Here is a 12,289-nt window from a genome sequence, read left to right as displayed (position 1 = left end):
GCGGTAGCCAAGCCATGTGAGTTAGCGGAAGTTAGGTTAGCAGGGGACCAGGAATCGGCTACTAAGGTTTCCTAATCAAACTTGCAGGTTGCTGTGGTTTGGGGCAGGGTTTCTGACTTCACTGCACTCTTAAATTGTTGGAGACAGTTGATCAGAAAGGGGCAAAGAAAAGTTGTGAGTTGAAGATCATTAAACCATTAGCGTGGATTGGCTAACCTTGGAATTGGCTGCTTCAGTTTACAGATTGCCTTTCTACACAGCAAGGCTTTTTTGATTGCTCTTGGTTAAACTTCCCAGTGTTGTCTGCTGATCCAGTCCAAAATTGATTTGTATACATGTAATATTTTGCAATCTCATGAGAAAACAGTACACTTTACACTTTTTTACATGCTAGCTCACAACCTGTACTGTCTACAGCAAAAGTCAAGTTTCTTGACTTCTGATTCTTTGAATATCTCTTATGTAAATACATGAAATTCTGTCTTCTGGTAGTACTTGAGGGTTTGAGCAGTTTGAGATGTTTTGGAGTCTTCTCTGTTATAACTTTATCTGGATTTGTTTTCCATGAAAGCTCCTTTATAACTGAACTGAAAGTAGATTTTCACACTTCATGAGATTATAGCATGAGAGGATTTGCCTTCAGATTTGCAGATATGATGAGCTTTGAAATTTAGTCTTTGAGCTGGTGTAATTATTCGAAAAGGTAGTGACATTCAGTGAGAGTGGAAAATAGTCAAGTTTTGGATTCGTTCTTAACATAAGCTTTTCTTTCCTCGCAGATTTCCACAAGACGGCACCGTATGTGGTTACTGGAAGTGTAGATCAAACAGTAAAAGTGTGGGAGTGCCGTTGATTGAATTCACATTTGACCCCTTTTTCCTCTGGATGCACTCAGATACCATGGTTACCCATTGAGCTCTGTTTAAATAAATATTGTCCTTTCATGTAAATTATTCTGGATGTAGATTGAGCTTATTAAATGTTACACACAAAGTATTCATGCATGGTGAATCCAAATTGTATACTGTAAATTTACATACGTTGTCTAGAAGTACCATAGGTTTAAGAACATGGGCTGGCATTGGTCACATCAGACCTAAGAAGGCAGAAGTTGGATAATTGAAATAGGGCACTTAACTGAATAGTTGACAGTGTCGTTCTATGTCGGATAATTATACCTGTTTTTCTTTCTGCTGTCTGTTGGTGCCTGAATTGGTGACCTCATTTGGGAAAAGTTTTGTAGGGCTCTTTCAGAAATGTGTATCTATGTAACATCACTTAAGTGTGCTTAATAAATCTTCTCTAAATACTAGATAATAAGGCTGCAATTCAGAATCTTCTGAACCTTATGTGTAATTAATGGAAATTAATTAAACTCTGGAATATTTGTCATGAAACATTTGCCAAATCAACAGAATACACTTGTTTTGGCCTCCTATCACGCAGGGGTTGGTATATTTATATAACTAACTGTAAACCTGAAGTAAGACAACAAATCTTAGTAGCAGCTGATGTGATAAATGTATTTATTTTTTATTTGGTCATTCAATGGTTAAGCTGTGCTGTTAAACTAAGTTTAAATGGTTTTTTTGTTTGGTTTTTTATTTTATGCTAGACAAACTTCCAGGAGGAGTTGTCCATCCCACTAGAACTTAGTGATCTAATTTCCACTAGAGCTTAATCTCCCAAATGACTGCCATGGTACAACTTGCTGTTTGCTTTCGATGTTTGTTAGAGATGTGCAATTCCTATTACGCAACAGTATCGAAGTCCACTTCCCTCGTACTCACTCGCAGGAGGTTGGGGTATACAAAGGTTTCTTGGTTTCTTTAGTGCCTCCTTGGAAACCCTTTGGAAAATGAGGTTATACTTACCTTGACAAGACAATGTGGCTTGAATAAAAATGTCCTGTGGTTTGCAGATTGAGAAATAGCTTGGGATACAGGATTTAAATGCTTTAAAGAAAGCACTAAATACCTTGAGAATCAGATTGTAATGGCAGATACAGATTGATACAGGCTTCTAAAAGCAAAACAAAACACCATCAACAAAACAAAGTCCGTCTCTGGGAATGATGCTATTGAATAAACATTTAAAACCAAATCCTATCGGCAAAGCTAGCCCAGCTTGGTTATTAGTATTTATGTTGTTTGGTGTATACAATTTTTAATTCGCATATCCTGAAAGTTACCTATTTTGATCCAAGTGAATGGGAATATTCCAAATTAATATTTTAATCAGCATTTTTGTGACAAATTCCGTTGTAGATAACTACAAATTACAATACTTATCAAACTAACCAGGTCTTTTTAAAAATTCACTTTAAAATTTACAGTATGATGAAGTACCAGTCTGATGTTTTAACAGGTGCATTTGTGCTTTATTTTATTCATTTCGTTTAATACATGGCTTTTAAAACTGTCCCTTTTAAAAATACGAGTCCTTGACCCCCACGGGGCTGGCTGGAGGGTGCACGCACTGAAGGGGGAGGGTGCGGCGGTGGCTCCTGCAGCCCCCGGGGAGGGTCCCTGCTGGAGCTGGGTGTCACGCTGGGTCCTCTGGGACGGGGTGGGGGAGACGGAGCTCTGAGGTGGGGACTTCGGGGAGCCAGGTTCAGATTCAGGCTAATCTCTTAAATCCAGTGGTTGATGTCATTTTCAGTGTGTGTTTCTGCAGTTAAGCATGCACAAATAAAGTATTTTTTTTGTTTGTTAGCTGCTTGGACTGGAAAAATTTGCTGCTCTTTGTCCTATTTGAGAATTCCAGATACACAAGTAGTGCATCTTAAAATTCCTCAGTGCATCTGCAACTGTAAAGTAATACGGCTGTTTAATTCCTGGTAGGACCTATAAACTCTATTTAAGTATAAAGTAAGCCACACTTGTGTACATAATTCATAAACCTGAATGAGAAATTAAAGGTACCTATGAAGTGGAAGTTGTCTACTGCATTTTTTCCCACTACTGACCTGACTCAAGTGTGTAAGCAGCATTTAATGGCTTTGGCAAGCACCCCGCTAAGTACTTCTGCAGCGTGATGTGCCACCCTCTCCTCTGGGGAGCAGTGAATAATCTCAGGGATGGTCCTGAAGGGATCAAAAGTGAAAGCCCTGTTTAGACAAAAAAGCGAAAGCTGCAGCACAGGAGTGTGTGAGGGTTCCCGCAGCGTGGCTCCGTGGTGCCACGCTGTGCTGAGCTGCTGCCGCTTGCTGTGGTGTTTCTGTCACCTCATCCTGTGCCTTTCCTGTGACAAGAAGTACGATAACGAGGTTACTGGTTTGGATTACAAAATACATTCATTAGAGGGTTTAAGAGGTTCACTGCTGCTTTGTCATTCTCCTTTCTAAAATTGTCATTGCTTAAAAAAAGTAATATTTATATTTAGACTGTGTTACCAAATAGACAATACAGACTTTTTGGCTTAAAACCAGACAGACATTCCAGTGCCACACTAATGTCACGTGCCCAGGAAGTCTTAGATGCATTCGAGAAAGTGCAACATTTATTGTGGTTTAGATGTAATCTGGAAGTTGATGTTCTGTAGCATCTTGCACTTTAGAAGATTTAAAAAAACCGTCCTGCTTTTGTGTATGGTGTGACCAATGATGTGCCCGGGGCACTAATGAAAAAGAAAAAAGCCTCTAGTTGTTAGGGAGTTGGGGGGGCTGTGGGGCACGGCCGTGTCCCAGCGCTTGGGCTGCGGCTCCCCCAGCCCCGGCTGCTCCCCCCGCAGTACCTGCTTCTCCTCCGCCGCCTCCTTCTGTGTGACCTGCCTGGTAATAGCACTCTTAAATAGCTTTTGACTCGCATGAAAGCTATTTAAAAGAAAAAAAAGATTATACTTTTGTTTTTGTAGACAGTGGTGGCTTGATAATCCTTTTAATGATTTGAATATTGAAAAAAAAATACTGAGTTGAGTGAAGGAAAAGCGCACTTAGAATGAGTTATTTGCTGTCCAGTTGTACATAAAGTCCAGTGTATTTAAGAAGTGGATACCAAGAACCTTCTAGCTGAGCATGTGCATAAAATGGTCGGGATGAGCGGTAGGAGCCGGGAAGGTGGAGTTGGATTTACAAGTCACAACTGGATTTAACTGGCCTTTTTATCTTTCCACTGTGTCATGTAAGTAGCTGCTTTCTTGTCCTCCCTGCCCCTCAGGCGTCCCCACCTTCCTTCTGAAGAGAAGTTAGCAAAATCGGCAAGTTTAGAAGTTGATCCTGACATTGACATGAAGGCAAACGTCAAATTTTTTCGTAAGAGCGATGTTAGAGGTTGCAATTGGAGAAAACAGTTCCCAGACTGTAGGAGTTAACTGAAGCTATTGACACAATTTAATTAAAAAAAAAAAAATCAGTAAAGGAATGTATATAATACTGCTCTGTGTTTTACAGTAAGATTTGTTGCTCTCAGACTGTGTAAAACAAAATTTATTCATGTTTTCTGCATATTAAAAAAATCTTATTGTACCAATTGGTAAACTATTAAATGCATATAAAACTAGATGTGTTTTTGTTTCCTTGGATGCAAGAATTAAAACTATTTTGAAAAAAGCTATTGCTGTTTCACCCTTCAGATTTTGCTCCACACCTGCTTTTTATCTAATTTTAATTTAAATTGTGCTGGCCTGAGGAAAGGTGTTAAGGCAGTTAGTTACAGTTGGAATAGTCAAAGGTTTTCTTGGTTAATAAGGCGAAGTGAGGGGTTTTTATAAAGAGGTTTGAGTGTGTTTCTGAGGTTGGTGTCGGGTCTGGTGTGGAGGAGCGGTGTTCCTGGTGCGGGGCTGGAGCCGCTGGGGTGTGGGTGCCGCAGCGCTGGCCCCGCGGGTGCCGGGAGAGCCAACGGCCGTGTTGGTCGTGGCTGGAAGGGACCTTTTAGATCACCGAGTTCAACCATTATGTGTGTTGTTCAGGCTCCCTGCACCCATGAAGGATCCCGTACTCGTGTTTCTGCAGGGTGCTGGGTAGAGAGCCCGAGGGGGTGCGGGGGTGCCGCAGGGAAGGATCTGCGCCCCTGGAGTGCAGGGCGCTGGTGATGCTCTGGGAGCGGGTGCAGGAGGGCAGCTCCTGCCCTTATCACCCCTGCCCCAGCGCTGCCTTTGCCCGGGTTTTGCTTTGTTATGGTCTTTGGGGTATTTTTTGCCTTACCTTGATCATGACTGTCCAGCAGAGCTAACAGGAGCCCCCTCTCCCTGTTTCCTCACTCGGGGCGGTTGTATCTGGAGGCTGCTGAACCCTCAGCGCGGAGCAGCTGGGCTCTCCCTCCTGAGGCAAGCGGAGCCGGGGGCTGGGGCATCGAATGGCTCCTGGATGTTTTCTTTCCATGGTGGTGTTTCAGTTGTTGTGTGTGTGTGGTTTTTTTACCCTGTGGTCTGGCCTTCGTTGCCTGGAGCGCTGCTTCTAAACGGGTCAGTGAAGGGAAACGGGAACGTGCATCTCTTCAGTGATGGCAGAGCAAGGGCGCGACCGTGACCTTGACGTGAGGAGAGAATGAAAACAAAGCTCCCACCAGCTATGTTCTGGGTAAGTGTCTTGCCTGGCGCTAGTAGTGGGAACAGCACGGGGAGGGCTTTGTGGAGGAGCCTGACTTTTGTTTAAAAAACCAACAGACTTTCAGGTGGTGCCAGAGGTAACGCGTGTCAGACGTCCCGGCCTGGCTGGCTGAGGGGCTGGCCCGACCACGCGGCCCAGAGACACCGTTAGGTGCGGGTTTGGGAGGAAAACCTCCTGTATGTTTGCAAACATAGCAAAAGGGAGCAATAAAGGGTGTCAAAATGTAAGTTGCGAAGAGCAGTCTGGGGTGTTGGAAGAGTTTAATTTTCCCTTTTGACTTGGTGACTTGTGGTTTATGCAGTGTGGGCCTTACTGAAGGCAGCTTTATAAGCGTATGAGACGGGTTCCCACCAGTTGCTTTCTTTTGCTATAGCACTGATGGTATTCAAACATTTTTCAGCAGACAGGGTTGACTATGCGGAGGAGTTACAGGTAGAGGCTTTGGGTCGCTGTTGGGCAGCTGCTGCGCTCAGTCGCGTGGGCTCTGCCCAGGCCGGGCCCTGAGCGCAGCCAGGTGTCACTGCTGAGCGGGCCTTGAGGGAAAGTCGCAGCTTTTACGGTCTTGGGTACGGCTGATGACATGAAGTGTTAGAAATCCCTCTGGAAAGAAGGCAAGGAGGACAAAAATAGTGTATTTCTAACGTGCCTCCTCCAGGATTGCGGGTGGTTTTTGTCTTTCTCCTGAAGTAATTTCCCTTTGCTGCCGTTACTTTTCTCTGGCGGTGGCACACTGTCCCCTGCCAGCCACGGGGCCGGCTGAGCGTCGGGGCTTCTGCCTGACACACCTGGGCTGGTAAATCCCACCCGAGCCAGCCCGGGTAGAGTCCAGCTGGTGAGAGCGGGGAGCTGCTGTAACTGTGAACTGGGACCAGAGCTGCCTCTAGGGTCTCCTGTGGTTTTGTGTTAAGAACTTGTGCACCGAGTGCCTGAGAGCGCCCAGCCCCAAACAGAGGGTAGAAAATTACAGGCCTTAGGTTTTTAAATGCAGTTATTTAACAACTAATGATGGCATCCACCCTGCTTAGCTGAGTAGCCTTATTAGCCAGGATTTGCATCCTTCCGCTTCATTTGTTGTGTTTGTGACAATCCCCGGAGCCCCTGTGCCCCTGCCCGCCCCCGGAGCGCGATGGCGAGGCAGGAGTGATGCCAGAGCAGCCGCTGCCAGCCGAGCGGACACTGTGCTTTTGAGTCTGGCACTGGTTTTCTTACTGAGCTTTTGGAGTCAATTCCTTGTCCACAGGGGCACTTTGTTAGAGGAAAAGGGTGCCCAGAGCAGAGGCAGCGTCACCCTGCGTTTCGGTTCAGAAGCCCACGCTCCGGTGACCACAGCCCCTTCCAGACCGGGCCAAGAGGCCCCAGCGCTGCCCCTGCCTCTGCAGTGAAACCCGGCTGCACCCACCAGCCCCCAGCCTCACGAAGCGTGTGCTGGACGCAGGGAACAAGGATTTGCAGGTAGAGAGGAGCTTAATGGGCCCTGAAGCCTGTGGCCTGGCAGCTCAGGAGCGTTGCGGGCTGGGAAGCCTCTGGCTGAGCTGTACCTGGTCTCTCCTGCTCAAAGGAACAGAAGTGGTGGCCCCAGTGCTGGTGTTGAGATCAGTGGTATCTAGTGATAGGGAAACCAATAAATAAAGGTACCTAAAATAGTTTAAATTTTTTTTTAATGGACTGAAAGACACTAGTAAAAGAAAAATCTTATAGGAAAGATGCACTGTAGTCATTTATTGATTGCTTTCCAGGAAATTCAGGATTTTTCTTATAGGAGCAAGTTCTTCTGCAGTAAAGACTCCTCCTGCTTTGTTGCCTCTCGCAGCTGGGAGGCTGCCCCCCCCTTCCCTGATCCCCCACCAGGAGTTACAGATACCTGTAGCGTGGTACAGGACCCCGAGGGTACAGAGCACAGTGACAGCACTTGTTCTCCAGCAGGTCAGTAAAGCAGCAACGCGAATTAGCACAGGTTCTATCCCGGGCAGACGAGACGGGGGGATGGGACCCTGGCAGCACAGGGCGGCTGTGGCCAGGGATGGGCCTTGTTCCACAGCCCGGGCTATTGCAGATGGACATTCACTCTGTCGGCGTAACCGTGGCCTGCGGTGGCCACGTCTTACCTGCTTTGGTGCCGGCGTGGCCAGGGGAGCACACGCTCCTCAGTGACAACCCTGGGACACGTGTGATGGGAGGGGACGTAGGGGTTTGTTTAGCGGCATTGGCCATGTCTGTAACATCCATTGCCCGCAATGGACGCGCCCCTGGCAACAATCTCAAAACCAGTGTGCAAAAAAGAGTTAATTAAGAAGATATCAGCCATAGGTTTCAGTCCTGTGGGAGTTTTTAGTATTTATTTAAACCGCCTCCCCAAAGCCCAGTAATTTCAGGTTGTGGGAAATGTCTGATTCCAGCCTGGTTCAACTTGCCCGGCGGGTGACAGTCCATCAGCTCCGTGTTACAAGCGAGACCAAGTCCCTTTTTCTGCCCTCTCCCCCCCACTTTTAATAGGGCCACGATTTCCTGCTAAATCACTTCAGTTCAGACCCCGTTTGATGCCGTGACCAGTCTCTCCGAGGCACTGGGGTTTCCATTGCAATGGACATTTGTGCGCTTTTTAGACATCAAGCCCTCGCTCTTTGGATACAGTATCCTAAGTTACTCGGCTGCAAGCAGAGCAGAGGTGGAACTGTGAGTATCTCTTTTTTTATATATATATATTTATATTTATATATGTATATATCTCTCTCTCTAACTATATCTTTACCTTGAAAATTAGAATGTGAATGTTACAAAACCCCACTGAATTGCCAAACTGCCAACCAAAAGTAGAAAAAATGGCGAAAGGAACCCAATGGCTATATCCTGATGTAGAAAATGCTGTACATCCCCCGCTTCCACACCCAGGTACAGGCTTCATTCAGCTGAGCAATACAAATATGGCTGCTTAGTTTGCCTTAGCACAAACTGGGACAGTGACTGGGGGGAAAGAAATCTCTTGGCTTGGAATCCACGTTTTACAAGAACGCCGAGCAGTGGATGGGGCTGGTTTTGTACTGGTTTAGCAAAGCAGTGTCCTTAGTCAACATAAAAATGACCTGAGAAATGTTACATACCTCAAGACAGTTCATTTGGAATTCATATGTACAAAGTAGAAATAAGTGATGAGCTGCGCACACACACGACACGTACACACACGCAGGCGCGGCAGCCGCGGGCTGCGCCGGCCTGGCGGGCGCTGCTGCACCCCGCGCCCTGCCCCTGCGCGGGGGGACACAAGCTCAGGCAGACAGAGTACATTTCTCAGATTAGTTCTTTGCATTGTGTATTAATTGTACCAGTGCAATAACATTGTCAAAAAAGGAGGAGCTGCTCCAGGGGAGTCCGAGACCCTGGGTCAGATTCAGAAAAGGGTGGTTTAAACTTTTTTTTTTTTTTTTTTTTTTTTTAAGCGAGGTACACATTAAGCAGAGCTCTGCGTTACGGGGCTCTCGGCAGAAGGCATGCTCGGCTCAGCCTCTTTCTCCTCCATAGCTTTGTCCTCTGGCTCCAGCTGTTCGCCACTTTTTATGCTTTCTTGGAGCTGCTGGCGCCGCTGCACCTCTGCTTTAAGGTTCTCCAAGTCTTTTTGGCTGAAGGGGAAACCAGGAAGGGTAGCAAACGTTAGCCTAGCTTTAGGAATGGTGGGAAGCACGGGGACAAGGTAGCGCTCAGCAAACCAGGAACCACTCCTAGCACTTGCCTTTTCCTGCCAGATCCCAGGGCCCAGGTCTCGGCAGCAGCTGAGCGAGGCTGGGCCTTAGTTTGCCGGTTGGTTTTGAACCGAGAGGCACCAGGATGTGGCCCATCAGTGGCCACTGGGCCAAGGCAGTGAGGAATTTTTGCCATCAGTGATTACTGACAGCCTGAGGAGAATACCAGCTCAGCTCATCTTTTACCACCACCCCCCCAATCAAATTTTCAACTAAAAGTCTAAGAGACGATTTATAATAAATTGAAAAAATAATATATTTAAGGGTACTGCTGTTGATAGGCGTCTTAAAGATGATGACGATAATCAGGGTTAGCATTATGATCTTGGCTAGTGTACTTTGCAAACAAACCCTGTGGAGCCGGGGTGGAACCCCTCCGGCCCCTGCCCCGCGACGCAGCCGTGGCTGGGGCCGAGCCAGCGCTGTTCTGTGCTACCCCCAGGACCTGCAGCGAGCAGGGCTGCGCCGACACCACTGACGGTGCTTCAGCTGCCTCCTGCTCCGCAGGCGCAGCCAAACAAAGGAACCCCTTCGCTGCTGGGGCGATGGGCTGAGAGCAGGCTCTTGGCCGCTTGCCGAGCGACCCGTGGGGTAAGTCACACACCACTGGTCTTGGCCACTGATGCATCGGTTCTCCAGGACGCCTCCCCCATTTCCATCAGCTTCCCAGAACAGTTTGGGGTTTCTGAGCTCAGACTGCTGCTACAAGCTCAGGGTTACAGCTTTGGAAGAGACACCTGACATTTCATGCAATGTTCCTCCAACCGGGAGCTCTTTTAGTGCCACTAAGGATTGCCCAGAGATCCCATAGAGCACCCCTGAGTGCCTGCAGGGGACCCAGCAGTTTTTATGCAGAAGTGACAGTTTCTGCCATTATTTGCCTCGTGCTGCCTAAAGAGAAGAGGACTCTACACTGACTGGAAACTCCCGATTTTGGGTCAGTGACTCTTACCGCAGAGGGAAGCATGGGGTTTATGCTATCTCAGGAACAAAGATAATACAAAAAAAAAAAAAAAAGACTACTTGATTTCTAAAGGTTCAGCACACAGAGGTATCACTGTACCTTAGTGGAATGAAGAGAATTCCATTGATAATGTTGAGCTGCTCCAGGACACTGGCCATACTGGGAGCCGTGAACTACAGTATAAGAAAAAAAATATGGAATTTTAAAAGTCAAAATCCAGACAGAAGAACTCAAAGTTCCTAAGCAAGTCTAAACACCATTTACCAACAATTCAGAAAAACTTAGTTCTCATATGATACACTAATAGCTGTAAGGTGGCAGGTTCTACTTTTTTCTATCCAGAAGTTGAAAAGCAGCATCTAGAGGTCCCCAGCCAGTCACTGTGGGCTACCTCCCCTCTGAACCCGGCAGGACTCAGTTAAATGCAGTGTATACGTCCCTTCAAAACGCACTGGGGTTTTTTTCCCCCCTCCTTCAAGTGTTGTAACAAGGGTAAAATCTCTATAACTGTTTTTTGGTTTTGAGCCTCTGGACACTATCTCTTGGACTTGACCGTTTACTCGATTCAAGGTCCTTATGCTCAAATTACTCTGCCATAAACTCCTCAGTTCTGTACCCAGTTCTTCGCAGCGAGCAGAGAATCCACCCACTGCCAGAGCGCGCTCTCCTGCTCGGCCCCTTCTGCGGCTGGCAGCCTTTCCCACCCGCCAGCAGCTGCTGGTGCCCAGCACGGCCAGGCGAGCTCCCGTCACACGTCCGAGGACACGCTCCCTGAGATACGGCACAGAGGGGCTGGTGAGAGCCGCAAGGTGCCCCGGCAGATAAGAGCAGCCCCAAGAGGGCCAACCCACTCCTGCCCCCACGCCGCTGCCCCACACCACCAAATCCTTGGAAGGAGAACAAAGCACCTGGTGAGAGATGACGGCATTTTTTAGGATGAGGAAACTGAAGTGCTTTTGGATTGAGCAACCTGCCTACAGCCAGTGAGTCAGCAGAGGGGCAGGTTTGTGCGTCGGTGTCCCTGGCTCCCACACTGCCAGCGCGTCCCTGCCCAGCTCCCTGGGTGCCCTGCAACACGGTCGGCTGCGCTCCTCTGCCCGAGCTCAGGAAAAAGAGCCAGAGCCCAGAGCCGCTCTACTTGGAAGCGGAGGGGACAAATGCTCAGTCCGCGTTGGTTCCCCTGCGCTGTGTCTGTCTGAACCCCTGCCCTCGCAGGGAGCTCCTGCCTGTGAAGGGCCTGCAGCCGGCACAGCCATTCCCACCTCCTGCCCAGGCACCGGCTGCACGCAGACACTCAGTGTCCTTCGGGAGCAGCTACACACAAATGTCTGCCTTCACTGCAAGTACTCTTGACTACTCTCACTGCACAGGGTTACCTTGAGTGGCATGATGTTCGCATTGGAGCCATTCTTGTAAATCTCGTTCATTGTGCGTTGAAGAGCGACTGCTTGCTGAGTCAGGTATTTCAAGTACTCAGAGCTCTCTTTGGTCTTTTCATGGTGTTCTCCAAGCTAATCAGAAAAGGAATTAAAAAACACTCAACAAACAAGGTGCAAAATTACAAATCACAAGAGGATCCAAACCAGGGCGCACTCGTAGTCTCTGCTAGCTCAACATCCTTACAGAAACTCAGAGCTGGATTTCACCTGCCTTGGCATTCAAAAAACAAACAAAAAAAATTCCTCTAGGAGCCTTATTATCAACATTGCGTATTTCCCTCAAGTAGGAGCATGTTCGCAGGGTGCGCGGCATTCCCTCCACCAGGCTGTGCTTTCAGAGACGGCGCTGAATCACCCCGTACCACTGAGACGTGTTCAGACAGACCCCGGGCTGAGGCAGGAGTTTCACTGTGCATCAGCAAGGGCTGCGAGCGGGAGAAGGTATTGCCCACGAAACAGCTCAACTACCAAACTAGTCTGGATCCGGTACATGGGAGACACGTGCAAAAAGTGGAAAGAAGAGACCAGCTCTTTCAGTGCCCTGCCAGAACACGGGCCGTGCCACCAGCAGAAGTGTCTGTCCAGTGACAAGGGTACAGCAAGA

The 12,289-nt window shown here is 47.7% G+C and overlaps 2 protein-coding genes across 5 annotated transcripts in view; one reads left to right on the top strand and one right to left on the bottom strand.

The window, feature by feature from the left end:
* PAFAH1B1 (platelet activating factor acetylhydrolase 1b regulatory subunit 1) overlaps positions 1 to 4,499 on the top strand; it is a 36,526-nt gene extending 32,027 nt beyond the window's left edge. For both annotated transcript variants that reach the window (XM_063340965.1, XM_063340966.1), the window contains exon 11: positions 780 to 4,499. In XM_063340965.1, the coding sequence (XP_063197035.1) occupies positions 780 to 853 (74 nt within the window). In that variant the 3' untranslated portion in view covers positions 854 to 4,499. The remainder of the gene's footprint in view (positions 1 to 779) is intronic.
* A 4,339-nt stretch (positions 4,500 to 8,838) lies between these two features.
* The window catches only part of CLUH (clustered mitochondria homolog), a 39,330-nt gene continuing 35,879 nt past the window's right edge, over positions 8,839 to 12,289 (bottom strand). For all 3 annotated transcript variants that reach the window (XM_063340566.1, XM_063340567.1, XM_063340565.1), the window contains exons 24-26: positions 11,623 to 11,757; positions 10,346 to 10,419; positions 8,839 to 9,162 (exon numbers count right to left, since the gene is read on the bottom strand). In XM_063340566.1, coding sequence (XP_063196636.1) covers positions 8,994 to 9,162; positions 10,346 to 10,419; positions 11,623 to 11,757 — 378 coding nt within the window. In that variant the 3' untranslated portion in view covers positions 8,839 to 8,993. The remainder of the gene's footprint in view (positions 9,163 to 10,345; positions 10,420 to 11,622; positions 11,758 to 12,289) is intronic.

Source organism: Chroicocephalus ridibundus, chromosome 7 (assembly GCF_963924245.1).
Source record: "Chroicocephalus ridibundus chromosome 7, bChrRid1.1, whole genome shotgun sequence".
NCBI classification, from domain to species: Eukaryota; Metazoa; Chordata; class Aves; order Charadriiformes; family Laridae; genus Chroicocephalus; species Chroicocephalus ridibundus.
This window is presented reverse-complemented; position numbering and strand designations above follow the sequence as displayed.